This window comes from Dromiciops gliroides, chromosome 5 (assembly GCF_019393635.1).
Source record: "Dromiciops gliroides isolate mDroGli1 chromosome 5, mDroGli1.pri, whole genome shotgun sequence".
NCBI classification, from domain to species: Eukaryota; Metazoa; Chordata; class Mammalia; order Microbiotheria; family Microbiotheriidae; genus Dromiciops; species Dromiciops gliroides.
The window spans coordinates 155,930,039-155,954,476 of NC_057865.1; the positions used below are offsets into that span (position 1 = coordinate 155,930,039).

Consider the following 24,438-nt stretch of genomic DNA (forward strand, 5'->3'; position numbering starts at 1 on the left):
ACCATCAATTGGAAATTTGGGAAATGTATTTTGTAAACATTTTAGTAAAAGAATCTGCTAAAATTTGCAATAGCATTTGTTGCTTTTCAAACTACTAACCTTTCCCCCTGTTCCAGTCTCTGGGTAACAATAGCAGCAGAGGCAATACTCACTTAGACATGTCATTCACAGGAGGTGAAATTGAACATCATGCTATGATACTATGAGGTCAGAACTAAGGTGATAATTTTTTTTGTCTTACATCTTTTTCCTCCATTATATAGTATTTTATTTTTTCCAATTACATGTAAAGACAATTTTTAACATTTGTTTTTATGTAAAATTTTGAGTTCCAAATTTTTCCCTCTCTTCTCTCTGACAGTAAGCAATTATGCGCCCCCCCACACACATTCAATATAAATGTGGAACCATGTAATCATATTTCCATATTAGTTATGTTGTAAAAGAAGAAAGAACAAAGGTTTAAAAAAACATGAAAAAAATATAGTGAAAATGTTATGCTTTGATCTGTATTCAGACTCTTATCAGTTCTTTCTCTGGCAGTGGATAGAATTTTCCCTCATAAGTCTTTTGAAATCATCTTGGATCACTGTATTGCTAAGAAGAGCTAAGTCAATCATAGTTGATCATCACACAATGTTGTTGATACTGTGTACAATGCACTCCCAGTTCTGCTCACTTCACTTTGCATTAGTTCATGTAAGTCTTCCCAGATTTTTCTGAAATTCATTTGCTCGTCATTTCTTATAGCACAATAGTATTCTATTACATTCATATACCACATCTTGTTTAGCCATTCCCCAAATGATGGGCATAAGTTGATGATTTTCATTTTCATTCACTCATATCTATTTCCTATGGTACCATACTTTTACTCACATTTGGCAATGAACTGACCATTAAAAGGGGGTAGGAAGTCTTAGAGGGAGAACTACAAAAGGAGAGCATTTTAGGAACTGGGCTCACAGTTTATGCAAAATCATTGAGCAGAAGACAAAGTTACACATATGGAATACAAGTGGACCACTCTAGAACAAAGTGTATGGTAGGGTCCCCTTTTATGGGAGAGAAGAAGGATGTGAAATAAGTTTGGAAAGGCAGGTTAGAATGAGAAAGGTTTTTTGTTTGTTTGTTTCTTTGTTTTGGTGGTGCAATGAGGGTTAAGTGACTTGCCCAGGGTCACACAGCCAGTAAGTGGCAAGTGTCTGAGGCTGGATTTGGATTCAGGAGGGTCAGTGCTTTATCCACTTCAAGAAAGGTTTTTAATGACAAACTGGGTTGTGTGTTTGTTTTTCTAAATACTAAAGGCTAATATGAAGCCAATTCAGGTCAGGGGCCAGGCCTTAGGCCTAGGAATATCTTTAGGGATAAAAACTAGGTATAAAACTAGATCATAAACACAGAATCCTTTAGTATGTGGTATCTGAATTAAGGAATTCAAAATAAAATTTTACTCTACAATTACATATATTTTAAGATAATAATTATTACAAAAATAGATACACATCAGAACCATTACCTATCCAATAGTCAACATATGGCTAATGTGATACACATTACTCAGTCAAAGTTGACTATTACCTCTTGTTTCTATCTAACTATGATTGTATATGACCACCTGGAGTTTTTGAGAAATCTGAGGTCATACTTAGGGTTAAAATAGTTTTATATGAAATTTTATTGTTAGGAGCTTTTGCATATCACTTAGATATATGGTATATTGTACAAATTACATTTTAATTTAGCCCTTGTGATGTGGAAGTCACACATATGGAAAAAATGAGCACTGACATTTAATCCAAAATCTAATTATTTCTAACTGATGATGGATAAATAAATCATATAAGCAAAATTAAGTTACAGAAATATAAAAAAAATTCTAGAGTACTAATTATTGAACAAGCTCATAAATATTCAAACCTTTTAATTATGAAAATAAATGTAAAGCATTTTTTTAAAATTAACTGTTGAGTACAATTTCTTGACAGGATATAATAAACACCTTGACACTATGTTGTGTTAATTTATGCCCAGTTGTTTATTGTCTCCTTAACCTAATGATCACCTTTGATTAAAATACTCCATTTGTAATACTTCCTTGGAAATATTTCTACTCTGACTACTAGAACTATCTAGTTAGCATAAGGATGTGCTCTTCTTGCTTAGTTCTGACTCTTAATTATTATTTCTCACATAAATTCTTTCAACCTGTTCCCCATTGATCACACAAGTATTATATCATGCCCATTTTTCTATTCTCCAATATACTGTACCAAATCTGATAATAAAATAACTATTCCCATTCATTTTCAAATGGATAAGTGGTCAGATATGAAGAAACTGTTCTCAGAAGAATCTCAAACACTTCACAACTATAAGAAATCCACTCTTGGGGTGGCTAGGTGGTGCAGTGGATAAAGCACCGGCCCTGGATTCAGGAGTTCCTGAGTTCAAATTTGGCCTCAGACACTTGACACTTACTAGCTGTGTGACCTTGGGCAAGTCACTTAACCCCCATTGCCCCGAAAAACAAAAAACAAAAAATAAAACAAAACAAAAAAGAAATCCACTCTAAAACACCAATAATATTATAAAACCAAGCAAATACACACAGTAAATTGCCAAAGACACTGAAAGACAGAAAGCATACTGGAGAGGTTGAATAAAGGTAGGTACACAAATACACTTTGGGTGAAGGTGTGAATTGCTTTAACTCTTCTGAAAAGCAATTTGAAATTATGCTTATGATGTGATGAAAATGTTCATCCCCTGTGAGGTGCAGTGGAGAGAGAGCTGACCTCAAAACCAAAGAGAGGTGGATTCAAGTGCTGTTCTGACACATACTGCCCATGGGGCCAAAGTAAAATAACTTAATCTAGCAGTGCTCCAGACTAGTAGTCTCTAATACTATCAATTGCAGATGAAGCTCCAGTCATTGCAATGTGAGGTTTTCTTACCCAGAAGTTCCCTTTCCATAGGTCCAGTTTTTGACCCTATCTTACCCTTTGACCTAGACATAGACCCCAAAGAAGTTATAAGCAAAAAGAAAAGTCACCCCTGTGGGGAGAGGGAAAGCTGAAAGGAAGAGAAAATTTATTTTTCACTTTAAAAATGAAATTTAGTTAAAATAATTTAAAAATCTAAAATGTACAGGTGAAAAGAAAAAAAATGGTAGCAGAGTGAGTCCATATACACTCTCAAGGGCATAATTCCACTTCAAACCTTTAGGATATTTTCTTCTTTCAATGGTGGCACTAAATGGAGAAGTAGGGAATTACGACTTTCATACAAACAGGAGAGAAAAGGTCCACTGCCAGTATCCTCTGTAATGGACGCCTACTCATGTGACAATAAAATGCTGGTAGACCGCAGGGATAGTTCCCCAGTGTGCATGCTGTTGAAAGGAAAAGTATGGCCTGCCTTGATGGTAGCTGCTTTTAAGTCTTTAAAACTGTCCTCCTTCCCGTATTTATTCCGAGTGTGCATTCTCTGCAGCTGGGAAATGTTTCTCATCAGTGAATATGTCTAAAATACTTAGGGGAGAGCAGCTGAAAGTCTTTGAGGTAACTAAAATCGCAGTCACTTCTCTCAGAGCCAGCGTCAGGTGCCACTTGCTGATTCTTAATGTGCTGATTTAGCTTCCCACCGTGATAGGAGCAAGTACTGGGAAATGTCAGATGAGGACAAGAGACTAATATTTAGCAAAGGGAAATTTGATAATGCAATCCCAGCAACACTGAGAAGCCCAGATTTTTTCTGGCCTGGTCCTTGGTATGGCTTCAATGAATACTGACCACTTGTGTCTGGTACCTAGAATCAATTAAATAACTCCTCGAATGGGTAAAATCTCCAAAGATTGACTGACTTTGTTTTTCATAGTTAATAACATATGATAAATAATTCTTCTTGAAATGGGCAGGATAGCAAATGCATTTAGGTACCATAGACTTTAGGAAGAGACAAAATGTTAAGGTTTCTTGCCAACTTCTTTGTACACTCTTATTAAATATAAATTTAGCTGCCCTCCATGCTTCACCTTCCCCCATCCTATAATGAATTACTTGTGTGTCTATAGTAGTATCTATAATTAGGTATTTCTTCTTTCTCCTTGATTTATTTCAAGGTTTGGTATTCTTATTATATTCTATGCCCTGAATTTCTCACTATTTTTAATTGTTTGGCTTTGGTTAAGTTTTCCTTATGCTTCTGAACAGAACAACTGTGACTGACCCAATTAGTTCCAGACTCCTGCCTACAAGTAATGCTTAAGAGAAAGGTGAAATTCAGGTCTTGAAGGCAGATCAGCTGTGCAAAAAGTATGCTAAGGATTCTTCTTAATTTGGGGTTTTAAACATAGCACCATTGAGAGGGCAGCTAGGTGGCACAGTGGATAAAGCACCAGCCCTGGATGCAGAAGGACCTGAGTTCAAATCTAGCCTCAGACACTTGACAGTTACTAGCCATGTGACCCGGGGCAAGTCACTTAACCTTCATTGCCCCGTGCAAAAAAAAAAAAATGGCCCCATTGACCATCGGAAAAAGATTGAAGCACAAAATATCTTTCTTCTCCAAAATTAAGATCAGGACTAGTGAGGGCTATGTAAATCAATGTTGAGTTTTCCTTCTCATTATAGTATAAGAATCAATAGGGGCAGCTAGATGGTGCAGTGGGGCAGCTAGATTTTACAGTGGATAGAGCACTGGCCCTGGAGTCAGGAGTACCTAAGTTCAAATCTGGCCTCAGACACTTAACACTTACTAGCTGTGTGACCCTGGGCAAGTCACTTAACCCCAATTGCCTCACTAAAAAAAAAATCAATAGATATATAGGCCCTAGATTTTCTGCATTTAAAATAAAAATGCCAATAGTGACTTCTATCATCCTCAAATGTCTACTGCATGTATTCTATTCAAATCCAAATCATTACATCAATATAATGAATGAACAATTGGGTTTCGTATTCCCATAACTAGTGAGAAAATTTGTTGTTGTTGTTTTTTGTTTTGTTTCGTTTTTCATAATATAAGGATGGGATCCCAATTAATTCACTTACAAGACCTTAAGTTTAAGGGTAACCATTCAAGATAAAGTTTAAAACAGGCAAGTAAAAACATTCCCAATCTGTGATCTTTTAAGAGGTGGTAACGCGAAGGAAATAGGTGATCCAATAACCAAACAAGGTAACTAAGGCCCCTGGATTGATGTTGTTCCTCAGTCATGTCCAATTCTTCATGAACCTATTTGGGGTTTTCTTGGCAATGATAGTGAAGAGGTTTGGGATTTCCTTATCCAGCTCATTTTACAGATAAGGAAACTGAGGCAAACAGGGTTAAATGACTTGCCCAGGGTAACATAGATAGCAAATGTATATCTAAGGCAAGAAAATGAGTCTTCGTGACTCCAGGCCTATTGCTGTATCTATCATAGGACCCATAGGTGGATTGAATAGGAGTTACAAAGCAATCAAGGAATGGATGAGTCCAGTCTCAGGATTTCTTCAAGGAAGAAGTCCATGCACCTATAGCAGAGAGTGACTACCATTACATTTAAAGTCTTGGAATTACATTCAGTAGATTGGAGATGTTGTGGGGGTGGAACCCAATCTTATGAATCATAGCATTTAGAAATGGAAGGGATCACAATGACCATCTGGTCTAGGAGAATGGACCCACTTTATCTCAAGGCAAACCACTGAACTTTTGGGGATCTCTAATTGTTGAGATATTTTTTTCCTGACATCAATCCTAAATTTGCTTCTTCTTCTTCTTCTTTTTTTTTTTTTTTGGTGAGGCAATTGGAGTTAATTGACTTGCCTGGGGTCACACAGCTAGTAAGTGTTAAGTGTCTGAGGCTGGATTTGAACTCAGGTCCTCCTGACTCCAGGGCCAGTGCTCTATCCACTGCGCCACCTAGCTGCCCCACCTAAATTTGCTTCTTTATCCGTTCTATGTACTGCTCCTAGCTGTGGGGCCAAGCATAACAAGTCTAATCTCTCCTCCATATGATAACCTTTACATATCCTATTTTATTAATTATCTAATTAAAACAAAATATAAATGGATCCTGCAAAAAAGGTGGAATGTTGTATTTCTTTCCTATATAAGTCAGTATATATACTGTTGGTTGAAACCACAAGTTGTAATCAAACACAACTTTGATGTAGCACAAGATCAATTCTATCACAGTAATATCTCCAGTTAAAATTATGAAAAGAAAAACACAACAGTGAAACATTCAGGTAATAAGATGTTTGTGAAGAAATTATTTTAATTATTGCAAGTGTAATATTGCATAAAATTTTTGTTAATTATGGTGATAAGACAGAGCTGTTTCAAGAACCTGATTGGCTTCAATTTTCCAGATATGACTTTCTTCCTCATCCCTTCAGCCAACATTTAGGAGTCACAAGACAAAGTGTCCCTGGGGTCTGATTGATCACGATTTCTACATCATGTAGAGGCATAAAAAATCCAAGCCATAGAATGGGAGTCACCAAATGCAAATGACATAATGATCAAAGGTATTTCCAGCTGTAGACAATGCAGGCCATGTCCAGTGAAGATAATTACTACTGTATACTTGTTGCACATTCTTGCTGGTCAGGTCAAATGTTCAATGATTTGTGAGTATCTAATCTCAGCCCAACAACAAACCTGAAATAAGAAGGTGCTGACCTTCATCTACTAGTGAAGGCCATCTACAACTGTCACTCAAATATCTAAAACTTTAATAACCAGATTTGTTGTTGTTGTCTTTTTCTGTCTGTGATGTCCCAGGTCAAAAGAGTGAACTTCTAGGATATCTCAAAGGTCTGTAGTTCTGCCCCCTAAGAGTCACAAAATCTTCAGAATAAAAGAAAGAAGCTTTGGCATTCACTGAAAGAATTTATAATTATACCCTATAACTATGGAAAGTCATGAAGCTCACAATTTCACCTTGAATCTAACTCCATTTAAACAACAACAACAAAAAAATTAAGAATGATCCCCAAGCGTGCATATCACCCTTTACCTCTACTCCTTAGTATACTTTTAATTTTAAAAAATTAAGAAAACAAACTTAAAAATTATATTAAACTCAATCAAAACTAGTTGACAGTTTTAAAAGAACTGTCTCATTTGCTCAATTACTAATTTCATTATTTACAAAAGCCCTTGTGAGGCAACAGTTTAATTTCATTATTAAAACTATTAGTTTTATTGGAAAACTAATGAACCCTAGATTTTTTAATGGGTAAACTTTGCCCAAATATGTTATATAATGTGTTAAATACTACTTTTAAGGTCAAAAGCACAGACATTCACAAAATCTATTATACTTTTTGGTTTTAATAAGGGGGAAACCATGCTTTTTTCTCTTAAAGGAAAAGTTTAGTTGTTGTGGGATTTGATCTTGTGGAAGGCAATAACTATTTGCATGGGGAGAGAGAGCCCATCTTGACAATTTTTAGTACTGTTACTGAAGGTCTTTTGAAACAATGTCTGTTAAATATCAATTTAGATATTTATCCTTCAGGAAATTAGAAAATGAACTCATTGTATTATCTCAGTCCATTGAGAATTCTGGTTAATGGAGGGCTTTAGGAATAAAATATTGTAAATCAATGAACATAGCATATATTAAAATTTACATCATGACATATATTAAAAATGCATGAGAAATTGTTAGGCCAAGAAAGAGAAAGCACATTGAGGATTTATAATTTTTAAACACTTGATTTGAAGAAATTATTCATTTTAGATTACTATACTTAATCAGTGATTAAACCCTAAAATTTGCTGAGGAAGAACTCACAAAGAATGTTTTTAGCTAAGAAGAGGCACAGTAATGAAACAGAACTATAGTTGAATGATTGGGGTATCCTTTTTGGGTCTATCGTACATTATAAGGTATTACTGTCCAAAAATGTCTAAAAAAATAAACAACAACCAGATCCTAAGGAAAGTAATAAACATAATGCTAGAGAGGGAGATTTTCTTACAAATGTAAATCAAAGACTCTGATGGAGATACATTTGCTTCTGACCCTACTGATTCAGATACCTCAATAAAGGCCAAATAGAGCTCTTCTGGCCTCTTAAAACGAACAAACAAAAAAACCAAACAAATGCAAATCAAAGAATAAAGTAATTAAAATGGACACTGGATCATATTCCATCCAAACTCCTTTCTAATAAAACAATTATTTCTGTAATACTGGGAAACAGTCACAGAGCCTATAGTTGCCGTCAGGAAACACTTAGAACTTTAAAAGGTAGGGTCTAATGTAAGTCAATTTGATTTAGAGAACATTTATTTAGCCCTTTTTGCATGCAAAACACTAATTCTAGGCACCAGGGTTACAAGGGTGAAAAAAACCCCACAATCCATACCAAACTGCCCAAGGAGCTTAAAACCAAACTGGAATTTGACATGTATGTAACTATTTTTTAATCTAGAATATTATATTGCAGTGTCAGAATAGCATAGGATCAGATGAGGCAGCAGCTCAGTTGGCCTGAAAGACGGAGTAGCTAATGATCCACTTTGGCTCAGCAAAAACTTTTCTGACCCCCCCCCCCCCTCCTCTCTTCTACTCCATCTTCCACCTTAATTTCAAAGTCATATTAATTTTACCTTCACAGTATATTCTTCATCCATCCACCTTAAGTTCAAGTTATTCCTTGTATCCTAGTCCAGATTCTCATTATCTTTCACATGGACAATCCTTTTTTTGGGGGGTGGGGGGACTGGGCAATGAGGGTTAAGTGACTTGCCCACGATGACGCAGTTAGTAAGTGTCAAGTGTGTGAGGCTGGATTTGAACGCAGGTCCTCCTGAATCTAGGGCCAGTGTTTTATTCACTGTGCCACCTAGCTGCCCCCTCACATGGACAATCTTAATATACCTGTAATTCATCTTCCTTCCTTCAGTCTCTCTCCTCTCCAACCTATCCTGATGAAATACATGCAGATCTGATTTTTATAATTTCCTATTCAAAACTCTTTTTACATTGCTCTCCAATCCACAGATAAAAAACCCAAAACACAACAAACTTTTCTATCTGGCATTTAAGGCCCTTCACAGTTTAGTACCATCCTATCTTCTCAACTTTACTGTATGTACTTTCAGGCAAACTACATAGAAAATACATTTCTTCCCAATTTTGTCCTGAGCACTCCTACTCAATCAGACTAACTGCTCTTCCACAAGTCAATCCTTCAGATATCTGAAAACAAACATCTCCTTCCTACTGAGTTTTCTTCCAGGTTAATGTTTCCATGTGTTTTAGCCATGTTTTTGGACACACTGTTTTTCAGATTCTTCACCATCATGGTTGCTTTTTGTTATATGTAGACTAGTTTGCTAGTGTCCTTTCTAAAATAAGGGATCTCAAGGGCACAATAGCCAACATGTGTTCTGGTTAACAAAGACCACATTAGAATTAGTATCTTTCTTGAAATGGATTCTATCATCTATTAATGAAACCCACATTTGCATTATCTTCCATAGAATCTTTGATAAATAGTTGGCTTATGTTGAATTTTCAATCATCAAAAACTCCAGGTCTTGCCCATATATTAAATCTGATTCCCCCATATCTTATACTTGCATAAAAATGGAATTTTTAATCTCTATAAAAGACTTTTTAAAAAGCACTATTAATTTCATCTGCTTGCTTTTGACTCTCGCTCCATCTAAACAAGATTTTTTTGAACCTGGATTCTGTTATCCAACATGTGGCAGTCCTGAGACATGAATCAGCCACTACTTTACTGCTTTAGTTATGTCTCTTGGCTTTCTGTGATTTAAAAGTTTGATATCATTATTTCTATGTTACCATACAAATTATTGATAAAATGTTGAACATGTGGTCAGTTACAGGGGTTATTTTGCCATCATCCCTCTGTGGCTAAACTGATTATTTTGGATGAGATTATTATCTCATTCTGTGAAAATATATCTGTTAGAAAGAAAGAAAAGTATTTAAATTGTATAGAAATGAGGCATTATGAGGAAGTGGTGTAATGGGCTTAACCACATTAGACAATGCTATCACTGCTTGCACTCACAAATAGTATTGAAGTCAATACTATTTTGCCTTTAGTGTAAGGCAAAATCATCCTATTTCTAATCTTCAGAAAGCCAAAGGCAAATTGAGAACTGTGGTATAAGCTGCTTAATTTTTTGGTCTCAGAAAGAGAAAAAGATCCCTCCCTATAGAGAATTTCTGAGGATAAATTATATTTTTAAAACTCTAAAGACTACTTAGCTACTTAGATCCTTCATAAAATTACTATTAAATTTAATTAGACAAAATAAGACCAAGTTCACTACTCAAACCCCCAGGAACTATCTACTGTATTAGACATCATTGAGCCACTAGGAAAAAAAAAGTTCTCATTTATGGAATAACACTGCATTATGAAATTCAGATCCACACTGAATTGAAATGTGTGGAAATGAATATTTTTGCAACATGGTCACATTCTTTATGAAATCCTAAAAAAATATCCGAAGCATAGACATCTTGGAGGAAACCACTCTGGGCATATTCACATCATGCTGGCCAGATGACTGATGATAGCATGTTATTTATTGGCCTTCTTTTTCTATTCAAGCAGACACTTATTATGCTGTTGTGCCACTAAAAAAATGACACAAGCAGTGATATAGATGGCAGTGAATCCTGTCTCTCCATACACCCTCTTGTTGGATATGAGTCATCATTATTTATTATTTGACATCTGAGTCTGGGTTTTCTGAGAAAAGACAGGATAAACAATCAGAGGCATTCAAATCTGTTGCTTAAACATCCCCACATGCCATATTATGTAACAAATAGCTTTAATTTTTCAAAGAAAGGGACTTAGAACTAAAAGAGTTAATAAACTCATAAAAGGCCTGGGTATTCTAAATTCAGTTAGAGCAATGATAAGGCTACAAAATACTGCTGCTGATGCTGCAATGCCATCTATTATTTGGTGATTTTAACAGGGTCTTGATGACCTCACTTAACCAATAATTGTAAGGACTAAAGACAGCAGAGACATTCAGCAACTGTAGTATTTCGGCATTTTGCCAGTAGCTGTGAGCATCCCTGACAGATAAGATGGATGATTAGGCATCTGTAAAGTATAACTGCATCTCTTATTGTAAAACTTTTCCCCATGTATTTAAGGAAGCAACATTCAATCTATTGCTTTTCCAACACAAACTTGAACTTAATATATTGCTAGAAATCACTACAATTTCCTGGAAAGAATAGTCTATGATAGTGGCTTTTGTTTGGTTTGGTTTGAGGAAGGGTCAGGGGAGTTGGAATTTTTTTTTTCTTTTTAGACAGAGTCATTTAATATATAGCTGTTATTTTTAAAAGAAATCCTTACATGCAAAAACTTTTAGTATTATTTACATTGTTGGAGGAAACAAAAGTAGTAGATTTCCATGCATGACTCTTGGAAATACAGTTATGTATAATGAGAGAGACAGACAGAGAGACAGAGACAGTGAGACAGAGAGGTATACATATATCAGAGACACACCTTAAGACAGTGCAAAGGGGGGAAAAAGCCAGTTCAGGTGGTGGTGGTGGTGGTGGTGGTGGTGGTACTACTACTACTACTACTACTACTACTACTACTACTACTACTACTACTACTACTACTACTACTACTACTACTACTACTACTACTACTACTACTACTACTACTACTACTACTACAGCTTTCTCCTATATTATGTATATCAGATGTTTCTCAGAGTAGTTTAATTACTTTTTGGTCATCTTGCTTTAAAGATATATAGAAAAATATTAAGGAAGAGATAAAAAAATCAGCTGTAGAAAATAGGTCTATTATGAAAGGTTGTTTTTCTTTTTTTAATCTGAATCTGTGATTCAATGTGTATTGTGAATTCCTTTATGGAACCCCCTTTCACTAGTGCATACTGACAATGTATTTGGTCTTATAAAGGTGTCCCAGATATAGAGAAGGTAAGTGATTTGCTATTGTCACATGGTCTGTGAGTACCAGGAACAGACTTGAATACAAAGCTTCTTGCCAACAAGACTGACCCTCTCTGCTACAATACATTTTCTGTCTCAATGGAAGATCATATGTTATTGATTCTGCAGCAGGATTTAAGGTGTGTTTTTGTAACTGTCCTCAAAAACATAAAGTTATTTTTTCAAAAATGTTATGTGCACAAAAGACAAACAGCAACAAAAGATGGGCTTAAGTTATAACAGGATATGTTGGGCGAGACACAGTTCCTTGACTATAAGTCTCAGAAAAAGCAAGAATGAACTGTTAAGATTGTGGAGTTTCTTCATCTCTAAAGATTTTTGAGAATATGTTACTGGCTTTCCTAGGTAATTTAGAAATGCATGTTCCTAACTTTAGGGTACTTACATGCATATGTACATACATACATAAAAAATAAATAAGTAGAAGCTTAAGGTCTTAGAGTTCCTTCTAGGCTTATGATTTCATGATGCTTTAATTATGTTAGCCAAGTCATCAATGAAAATCTGGATACAAGAAATATATGGCATGGTTTATTCTGCATAATCAGACTATTTATTCAGTTTATATGACCAGAAGTAAAAAAAAGAGACAGAAGGATTACTTTATCATTATCCATTATCCATATCAACCTACAGAACAATTTGTATAATTCCCAAACATTTGAAAAAGGACTGCCTTACTCCTTCTCTACTCTGGATATTCCCTAATGAAAAATAGAAATTAAAGCTGCAATACAGAGAGAATTTGGCATTTTTCTGTCATCATGGAAGCTAGGTGGATAGTGCCAAATTTGGAGACAGGAAGCCCTGAGCTTGAATCCTGTCAGATATTTATTAGCTAGTCAAGGAACTTAACCATCCTTGCTTTCAGTTTCATCTGTAAAGTAAGGATAATAATAGCATCTGCCTTACAGAATTGTTGTAAGGATCAAATGAAATAATATGTGCAGATGAAATATGGCATAAGGGGTATGCCAATATCATTTGTTTGATACCACATACTTCAAATTAATTAAAATCATGGATTTGAATACATCTGGGTTTTTCAAATGGGATATTCTTTTATTGATGAGTAAAATAGGTTAAGGGGGAGTCAAGTGGATCATGGAGAAAAGGACAGTATCAGCACATGTAAGCCCCAAATAGTAATATGTTAGAATAATATGCTGTCTATGTTCCCTCGTTCCTTCTACTCTGAATTTAGAATAAATTTGCTTAGTTAATTGTTTACATAATCTCATACTGCTGGTCACAGACTGTACCTTCCATCCAGCCAACAACAAGGATTCCAAGGGTCTACTCACTTGTGTCTTGCTATCTTCCCTGCTTTCAGATGTTGTACACAAGGTTCCTTCCATCCCTTTTGACCTCTTGTTCTTTCAAAGAAATCTGTGATGATCTAGTGACCTATGGCTCATTGCTAATCTCCTCAATTCCCCATACCAAAATCCCATTACCTGACCACCGTTCCTCTATATGCGTTGAATCTTCCTGCTGGAATTCCTTAAGGACAAGAGCTGTCTTATTTTTGTATTTAAATATCTACTACCTAATACAGTGTTAGCCATAATGGAGTTGTTTAAATACTTATTGCTTGCTTGATATACAAATGTGCAGTTCTAATCTTGATCCAGATAACATTGTGCAAATATGACAGTATCTATATAAAGGAAGTAATTGGCATGTGCATCATAAGCAGTATGTGTATATGCATACATACAATAAGCATATTATATATAAATGCATATAAAATATTGAAGGCATATGATATATAAATATTTATAGAAGCTCTTAATGAATACTTAAGTTATGATGAAAAGTATGTGATATCAAACAAATAATATTGGCATACCCCTTATGCCATATTTCATCTGCACATATTATTTCATTTGATCCTTACAACAATTCTGTAACTTTTCATAAATAATATACACAAATAATGATATGAAACTGATTTTTACCCCTAATAGGAAAAATCAAATTAAAGGTAAACTTAATTTTGGAACAAAAGTCTGTGAATTTTGAAATTATACTAAACAAGAAACTAATAACATTCTGAATCTTTAGAGCACAGATTCTTAATCTAAGGTATGTCATTTGGTTTATTTTTTCTCACTGTAATTAATTTCCTTTGTAATCTTGTGTATATATATATATATATATATCCCTCTAAAAAGGGGTCCATGGGTTTCACTACACTGCCATAGGGATCCATGAAACAAAAACACACAAAAAAGAAAAGAAAAACTGTTTTAGAGAAATGTCACAAGTAGGTGGAAAAATACAGATTTTTTCACACACACACACACACACACACACACACACACACACACATCTAGATGGCCAGTAGAAACACTTAATGCTTAAAAGGGCTTCAGTTATTTTTACGTCTATATCCTTGCAACTAGCTGAGCAGTGATATTGAAGTAAAAAAGCAAGGGTGGATGAAAATTTTCAAAGCTTCATAATGGATGCATTAATTTTTAATTAAAGTTACCCATGCAACCTGAGGGAAACAAGTAAAGCTATAATTGGAAAAGTCACCACCAGAATTTGTTTATGATGACCTTCCCCCAACTTTGTTTCAGCAAAGTGCCTGGAGACCTTCATTTACTCAGTGTGGTCCCTTAGCTAGGCTGATATGTGAACAATGAGGCACCTGATGTCATTCCCTGCTGTCCCGTAGGAGCTATCGCTGGAGGACTCATTTTATTGCATCAGTTTCCCTCCTGGAATTGTTCATTAACACTTCCAGATATTTCAACCTAGCCCAGCAGTGTCTGCTAATGCTTGTGGAGAAGTCAGGTTCCTTTTCTCCTGCCACAGACACTGGGAAGGTCAGCTGTCACTTCTAAAGGAAGATGGCACAGGGCTGATACAGTATCCAAATTGAGAAGACTTCCGCAAAGAGTGAGGCACATTTTTAATAAATGTGCCAGAGTCAATCAATCAGTCAATCAATAAGTAAACATTTATTAAGTGCCTACCATGTGCCAGACACTATTTTATTCTCAGCATCCATAGAAGAGGCTGCTTGCTTTGGGCAACAGAAAGCAAACATTGGCATAAGGAAGACATGGGCTCAAGTCCTAACAATTTTTCTATGACCCCTGGCAATTTTCCAAGCCCTTAAATTGCGGAAATGTAGAAAGATTCTCTCCTGGAGAGTTCCCTGCAAGAATAAAATTCTCCATATGCTGGGTGCCCCAATAGTCTTAGTGAAGTTTTAAGCTTTAACGACTTCAACAAATGACAACAACAACAGCTACCATTTATGGAGAGTATAAGGCACAATTCGAAGTGCTCTACAATTATTGTCTTATATGGTCCTCAGAACAACCCTGGGCAGTAGGTGCCATTATTGTCCCCATTGATGAAATTGAAAAAAAAAAAACCAAACAAACAAAAAAAGAGTTAAAGTTATTTGCCCAGGGTCATACAATTAGTAAATGTTTGAGGCCAAATAATTCAGGTCTTCCTGACTCCAGGCCTGGTGTCCTATCCTCTGTGCCAACTAGCAATCTGACCTAAGACTTTTATGTTTTATTTCCACCCCAAAACTGATTTATCTCTGAAATGGAAAGTTTTAGTGTAAAAGAAGATGCAGCAGAGTTTTAATAGTATTTCCACTGAATCTCCTTTTGAAGATGGTTGATGAGACCAATAGATAGAGCAGGACACAAAAGTGCATATAGCAAACATCAAGATACATGCTGAAATGGGGGTGTGAAATGCTTTTGGTAAAGGGAAGAAGGCCAATTTCAAGCAGATAATTATGGAAATTTGCAGCTAGGAGACAAGTTAAGGTAAACTTTTTTTTTCTTTACACAGAAAAATGCTGCCAATTGAGGAAAAAAAAAATGTTGGGATGCATATGTGTATATCTACGTATCTATATATGCATATCTGTCTCAATATCACTGTGAAATGTACAAATTTAGAGAATATCTATATGTGCCTAACCAATGGTAGAGCCTTCCAAGCTCATATTGTTCTGACCACCCACAGTTGGATAAACAGTACCTTGAGCCCAACAGAGTGATGTCACTTTGATCCTCTTCAAGAATGAACTGAGATTCTCATTTGTTTTTTGTTTTGTTTTGTGGAGCAATGAGGGTTAAGCGACTTGCCCAGGGTCACACACCTAGTAAGCATCAAGTGTCTGACGCTGGATTTGAACTCAGAGTCCTCCTGCATCCAGTGCTGGTATTCTATCCACTGTGCCACCTAGCTGCCCCCATGAGCTGAGATTCTCAAACTGAGATTTCCAGCTCACCTAACTCAATAGAATGTCTTATTTCACTTCAACAAATAATAAGATTTAGCCCAGTCTCCTATACCTGCTGCATGTGTAGCACTCTTTGAGATGGGGGCATGGAATCAGACTTCAGGAGATGTGAGTTCAGTTCCTGATTCTATCATCTACTGACTAGCTGCATGACCATCAGCAAATCACCAAACCTCTTGTGAGTTCTTTTAAAATGGGATAATAATACTTATATTACTTAATTCAGGACTGTTGTGAGGAAAGTCTTTGTAAGCTTAAAACACTGTATAAATGTGAACTATTACTCTAACCCAGAGACACTGCGAGAGCTTTAATTTCCTCCTGAATCAAAGGAGGTTCAAATAACTTTCAGCATAGCTTTAATGTTAAGTTCATTTTTATCCTTATGCCTAGAAAATGAATAATCCTAGTATGGTATGTTTAGACTGCAAGAGTTCTTAACCTGAAGTCCATAAGAAATGTGGAAAGATTGGAGGGGTGGGGGCTATCTTGTGAATTCTGATGTGGAAAAAAAAAACAACTTGGATTTTTAACTTTTATTAACCTTTGGATGGAATTTTAACATTTTCTTCAGTTATAATTTTTAATAAATATGATTCTGAGGAGTCCATACTAGTGAACCTACTCTACTAATGGGTCAAGAACCCCCTTTTTAAAGGGAACTCTCAGCTAACTAGAATCTTTAATAACCCCATTGCCAAACCATTCTAAATAAGCAGAATTCCCTGTAAACTTCTTGTTTTTCACCCTTTATTACCCTGAAAACTCACTGAAAGCAAGGATCATACTTAGGTGTTTTGTTTGGTTTTTGCAAGGCAATAAAGGTTAAGTGACTTGCCCGGGGTCACACAGCTAGTAAGTGTCAAGCATCTGAGTCTGGATTTGAACTCAGGTTCTCCTGACTCCTTGACCAGTGCTTTATCTCCTGTGCAACCTAGCTGCCCCCTCATACTTAGTTTTAACACCAGGCTATGTACCCTTTGGGTGCTCAATAATATTTGCTGCCTTGTTAAGTTATATTCAGAGGAATGAAGATTCTTTTAAGTCATCAGTCTCTCCTAGCTATTTGTGTATGATTACTAATGTCATCTTGTAATTATATGAAATATGATAGAGCACCAGTGTTTTAATTAAAGTATCCCTCTTCCTTATGATTATCTTTTTTTTCTATGTTCATTTATTCTAATGACTTTAACACCCAACAATTTTATAGCTATCTCTCACACACGTATACACACACACACACACTCTGACAAATGTTACACTTAAGTCAATAACTATACCTTCAACATTCCCCAAATCCATATTATTTCAATATACATTTTGGCTCCCTTCAAACCCCCCTTTCCCAATAGGCTTCATATGGCTCAAGGCTTTTTGGAGTTTAAGTTACAGAGGATAGGAAGGAACAATGTTCTCCACAGTGGAATTACATTCTTATTTAAATGTAAAGATGTGTTATATTCTTTTCTCATTGCACTATATACAAACTACTATTATAGCCCCCAAAAAGGTAGTGGTGGAGAATGCTACATTGAGAGGTATCAACTTAAACTGCCATTAGAACTTGTATAAACCCAAATACTCAAAGAACAACTATTTGTTTTACCCAAGTAAGCTTTAATTCATGTAATAAATATGTAAAAAACCTTTAAAAAGAAGTTAAACTCAACAAACTCTCAAGTTTTATTTATTTGCATTCCCTAAATCATGAACAATAATGATTGGCCAACTACAGTCATAATTGTTCATGCTTTGTTTGCTTTTTTAAATTGGTCCTCAACCCCCCCCCCACCTCCATTCTCATTCTCTCTCTCTCTCTCTCTCTCTCTCTCAGCAATTAGGGTTAAGTGACTTGCCCAGGGTCACACAGCTAGTAAGTATCAAGTGTCTGAGGTCGGATTTGAACTCAGGTCTTCCTGACTCTAGGGCCATTGCTCTATCCTTTGTGCCACCTAGCTGCCCCTCCCCCACTCTTTTTTTTTTTTGCAGGGCAATGGGGGTTAAGTGACCTGCCCAGGGTCACACAGCTAGTAAGTGTCAAGTGTCTGAGGCCGGATTTGAACTCAGGTACTCCTGAATCCAGGGCCGGTGATTTATCCACTGCGCCACCTAGCTGCCCCCCACTCTCTTTTTTAAAAAAGTACTTCATCAATTACCACATCATATACAGGTTAGTAAGTCAACACATGAGTTCATATTTACCATACATCCATAGGGGAAAAATTAATATGCTACATCCTAAATAACTCAGATAAACACTTTCAAAGTTAAATATGTCCCCCTCCTTATTTAATATGAAGAATTTAAAGCATAAGAGACAGAATAAAACAAGTCAATCCAATTTTAAAAACTCACCACCAGGGCTTTGGATCTGTTGCTTAGTAGTTTTTCAATGTCCCTAGCTGCGATTTCCACTAGCTGACGTGCATTGTTGGGTTCCACGGTATACAAGTCCTTGTATTTCACATATATCTGAGTGAAGGAAAAAGAAAGAAAATTGAGAAAAGTTAATAGTATCATAGTGTGCTCATTTAATTAACAGGCTAATCATTTTGGTAAGTGAAGGCAATCTTGATTTTTACCTTCATTTTTTCCTGTCACATAGTTCTATTTAACTTTTGTGTAAATCAATGACTATTTTCTGTTAAGTCAAATGATGAAGAATTATATTACTACACCCTAGATCAAAATGCATGGTTGTTTTTATTATTATTATTATTATTGCTGTTGTGGCTTTCTTTTCTTTGAGCTAGATGTGTTCAAGGTTGGGCTGGAGAGGAGCTAGATTCTCAGTCTGTGAAGAGAAGGAAATCCCTCATGCCTCCAACAGATGGCTTGCACATGCATGGCTAGGTCTCCTTGCTGAGCCAATGCCTGGTGGTACTTTTACCGTCTTGTGGAAAGTGAATCTAGGCACACATACAGGAACGGGTCCAACACCATTTCCCGGCAGAATTCCAGTCTTCTGTTCTACTGCTTGCTACCATTCCTTCCACTTTCATCTCGCATAGATTTTAATATTACAAGGGGATTTTTTAAATAAAAGGACACAGTGATGATCATGCAAATTCTCATATGATTTATTGTTGGTTTGATTTGTAAGTCTATATTTTGATTTTTTCCTCAATATTTAATTCTCTTGTTACTATTAAAATTATTAGACTCAGTCATATTATGGGTTGATAACATACCCTGATTTTTAATTTAAATATAAATCTTCTAATGTAAACTAGTTAATTTTACATTCAGTAAGTCAGCCACACAAATGTAATAGATTTTAATCCCCCCCCCAAAAAAAACCCTCTTCCATTACTATTGAATTGGATCACAGCTCCCTGTAAAATTCAAAGATTTAGGTCCATTTACATGGCTTAATCTCAGTCTGCCCCAAAGGTGCTCCATCTATTTCAATCTGATTTTTGAAGAGTGTTAGTCCAAACTTAAAAGACTGAGAAGAAGCTCAGATAAACGTGGTGCCAAGTATTCTCTTGAAATTTCCACACAAAAGGCATGAGAGTATCATTTAGATCAGTGGTGTCAAAATCAAATAGAAAAGGATCCCTGCAGACCACATATTGACTTAGAAAACCACAGATTCACATTATTCATGTTGTATTGTGTTCTTTATTTTAATAAATATTTTCCAATTACATTTTAATCTGGTTCAGATCTCACATGGGAGTCTTGTGGCTTCAGGGCTATGAGTTGATAATCCAACTGAGCTATTCTAAGGTGTCATCTATCAAATGACAAGAAACACAATAGTCACCTTAAGAGAAGACTGCCAAGAAGGTTGTACCTAGGTAATTTCTTGTACATTTCTGACACTTCTCAGGCTCACTTCATTCTTCCCTGCTACTATTGAGGAAATATGGCCAACATGGGCCTCTAATGTTTATTTAATGAGAATGATTTCAAGGCTCAGAACTTAATTGCACAGTGTGAAACAATGCAATGCCAACAATTTTCATGTACTGTGAACTAGACAGAACGAACAATTGTAGCAGGGGAATGTGTATACATACATACTATTTAAATATGCCAGATGAAAGATGGCTCCACCCCTTCTGATAGGATCTGAAGAAAATGGTAGGTACACTAACTCTCACTACCACTGCAAAGCATCATGGCTAATGTCAAAGAAAAGATTTACAGTTGCCTCAGCTGCTTTGGATACCCACAAGATCAATCTCACTTAATTTTATTCTACTTTTGCAACATGAGATAGTTGGCTTGTTTTATTCCCACTGCTTCCCCTGTAACTGTTGCTTAGGTTTTGAGAGTATGGTGATCCTTAGCAAGTGTTTTTATTTTTCCCTCAAAATGAATATTAATAAAAATAATACCACTGCAAATATTTTACTTCCTTAGTCATTTTCTGAGATAGCAAACTTTCTTAACTCTTTGTAATGTCACAATTATCTGTTATGAGGTAGTTAGACCATTAATAAATTTGAGGGGAAGTGTTAGTGAGACTGCAAATGTATCCAAGTTCTGATACCAGTATGAGAAAGTGGAATCACATATTTCTCTTCAGTTATATTTGATGGCAAATCATTTTCCTATTAATACTTTCACCAGAATACTATTGCAACTGCCACCTATTGGTTCTCCAGACTTTGAGTATTTTGCCACCTGAGGCAGCTAGATGTACAGTGGATAGAGAGCACTGGACCTGAAGTCAGGAGGACCTGAATTCAAATCTGGCCTCAGACACTTGACATTAGCTGTATGACCCTGGGCAAGTCACTTAACCCTTATTGCCTTAAAACATCCAGGGTCATCTCCAGTTGTCTTGGTGTATATCTTGCCACTGGACCCAGATGGCTCTGGAGGAGACAGTGAGGCTGGTGACTTTACACAGGCCTGCCTCACGAAAAATGAATTCATTGAAAGTTATAACATCATCTCCCAATGTCATGGTCCTCTTTGAGAACAAAGGACAAACAACAACAAACAATTCCCCACCTCCATCCATCCTTCTCAGCGGTTAAAAGGATTTTCCTTATGTACTGATATGATCATCACATCCCTTTCTCTGTGTATGTGTCTGTGCATCTCTCTCTGTCTCTGTTTTTCTCATTAAATTGCAGTGGATCCCTATTACCTGTTGGATAAAATATAAAGGTCCTCTATTTAGTTTTTAGAACTCTTTGCAATCTGGCCCTGATCCATCTTTCCAGTCTCACTATATATTTCTTCCCTTCCCACTTTGCAATCCAGGAAAACTGGTCTCTCTCTATGTAACTTATAATATTACATCATCATTTTTTGTGCCTTTCCATTTGGGCCATTCTCTAGGCTTGAAATTCACTTCCTCTTCACCTCTACCTCACAGGATTCTATTGCTTCCTTTAGGTAAGAAAGGGCTTCTATGACCACTGGCTTAAGCATCACCTTCTCCATGAAGTCTCTCCCACTATTCACAAATCTTAGGACCCTTTCTGCTGAACTACCTTGTACTTAACTATTTTGGCTTTATATTTTCTTTGCATTTAGTCCATATATGCTTATACATGTATTTGACTCTCCCAATGGAATGTAAGGTCCTCGGGCTTAGATCATATTTCTTTCCTTACATTTGAATAGGTGAATAAATATATGTAAAGCCTAGGGACACAAACATAAAAACATAAATGCAAGACAGTCTCTACTGTCAACAATGCATATGGAAAGTCTCAGCTGCAAGTTAAGATGGAAAAATCCCATGGTTCTTAGGTTCTCAGATCAAATGAGGTTTCATTTGGAAAAGCAAGGAGTACAGTTCCTGGCACATCATAGGCACTAAATCAATGCTTATTCCCCTCCCTCCCCCTCCTGTCCTTGGGTAAAGTAGCAAAAGAGATGATAATGCCCCTTCTCTAATGTCATTTCCATTGAAAAATTGTGACAGTTTCTGTGTTGGACCACATAACAGTCCTGTGACAGCAAGAGTTTTCTTTTTCAAGTCTTCAGTAGTTGTGGTTGTAGCACTTGCAGGAACCATTGTTATGATGCATCTCCATAGGGTTTGCTTATCCCTAGAAACTAGCATAGTGCCAGGCACCTAACAAGAACTTAATAAATGCTTGTTGATAGGCTAATTCAAGAAACTCTAAACTCTTTACCTAACTCCCATGAAGAAGGAGATGTCTAGGACCTAGTTTTGTAATGTCTCAGACTATTTTATAATAGTTCGAGGCTCTATTTCCATTCCTTGCCAACCAACTTGCTAGCTGAGTGACTTTGGGCAAATAATGTTTACCTCCCTGGGCCTCAGTTTCTTCATTTATAAAATGAGGGCCTTACATAAGATGGCTTTTGAGGTCCCTTGTAGCTTTAGGTCAATGATCCTATGAGTTGAGAAAAGCCTAAGATTGAAGTGTTCATTTTGCTTCAATATTTAAAGGATCAGTAATTTCACTGGCCTGACCAACTTTTCCAGTAATAGTTGAAAATGTTGTGCAGTGGGGGAAAAAAGCTGGATTTAGTGTCCCAGGCATTAAGTTTGAACTCTGGCTTTGCTGTTTACTACATCTCTGACCTTAGATCATTGAACCTTTCCAAACTTCAGTTCCTTACCTATAAATTAATGGTATTAGATGGAATTGATAGTCCCTGGTCGCTCTAAAGTTGTAATATGATAAAATCCCTTACCATATCAAAAATAATTTTTGCCCCACACAATTATTTATATACTCTTTTCCCCCCTTTTTAACTGACAATCTTTCTCAAATAAACCCATGATTCTCCCCCCCCCCATCAAAATAGTAAGACAAAGCAGTTTCCCGAGAATGTCTTGCCAGGATTTGGTTGCTTTAAAATGTTTTCATTAATGAACTATATGCATCCTTGTAGCACTCTCTATCTCATAGTAGTGGAGGCCCCCAAAATGTTTCCCCAGGTTCAAAACACGTTGAGGGTCTATACCTCCAAAACTATAGCTCACAGTGCTCCACCAATGTTTACTTTTAAGTCAGAGGACACAAATAATTTAAAACTAAGACATTTAATGAACCATACTAATGAGTAATATACAAACAAAACATCTCCCCTAAAAACCTGAGGCACTCTTCTAAAAATATGGGAGAAAGAGAATATACATAGATGTCAAAAAGAGAAGTGTACACATGGGGAAATGTACAGAGGTGAGGCCATGGTACCCATGGAGGAGGAGCTATTTCAGGCTCCAAAGCTACAAGGCTGAAGGAATGTTGATGTCTTTGCTAAGATTGTTATCACTGCTTTTCCATAAGAAATAAGAGCCTTTATTATTGGAAAAGTTTGACACAAGTTGAAAAAAGATGCCATGGGAGTCTGAAAGGTCAGAGGTTTCCCAGTAGAAAGAACTTTCCCATCTTCCCAATGGGATATGAATTTCTATGCCTGAACTATGCATATTATGTATACTCAGGAGGATGGAGAGATTAACTTTGCCAAATTCATGGAATTTCATTAGAACCACAGAAATTACATTGCAGCATCTGCATTTTTATTTTATATAACCTCTATTCTTTTCTTCAATATTCTGGCTTTTAGAAGATAAGGAAGTCATCTTTGATATTTTTGTGCTGTTAGAACCAATACCTATACTGCTTTACATCACCATATACACAAAACATCACTAATTTGTCTTACCAATATGATTTAATCCATCAAAGTTTGGGGTAGAATTGACTACTAGTTATATTATAATATAAAATATTAGCATATGCCTTAAAAGTATGGAGTAGTTTAATTATTAAAAACAGTTCTTGAATAAGTACCATATGTAAGGCTCTACATTGCATTACATGCAAGACTAAAAAAGAAGGGGGGGGAGGATGGGGTTGAGTAGCAATCATAGCAATTCAGTGGCTAGAGTGTGAACTCTAGAGTTAGGAAGACCCATGTTAAAATCTGGCCTCATTTACTAGCTTGTGTGACGCTGCATGAGTCACTTAGCCTCTCTCTGCTTCAATTGCTTAACTGTAAAGTGTGGATAATAACAGCACCCATCTCAAGGTGCATGTGAAGATCAAATAAAATAATGAGTAAAGCACCCAACAATGCCTAGCATAGAGAAAGTGCTTAATATATACTTTTCCGCCCCCCCCTCACTCCTTTCTCCCTTTCCTTCCTATCAAGAAGCTTTGATCATACATTTATAGTTAGAAGGAAA

General features: G+C 36.2%; 1 protein-coding gene across 4 annotated transcripts in view; it reads right to left on the bottom strand.

Annotated features, from left to right (window-relative positions):
• The window catches only part of CACNA2D1 (calcium voltage-gated channel auxiliary subunit alpha2delta 1), a 720,406-nt gene that overhangs the window by 529,333 nt on the left and 166,635 nt on the right, over positions 1 to 24,438 (bottom strand). For all 4 annotated transcript variants that reach the window (XM_043965811.1, XM_043965813.1, XM_043965810.1 and 1 more), the window contains exon 3: positions 18,654 to 18,770. In XM_043965811.1, coding sequence (XP_043821746.1) covers positions 18,654 to 18,770 — 117 coding nt within the window. The remainder of the gene's footprint in view (positions 1 to 18,653; positions 18,771 to 24,438) is intronic.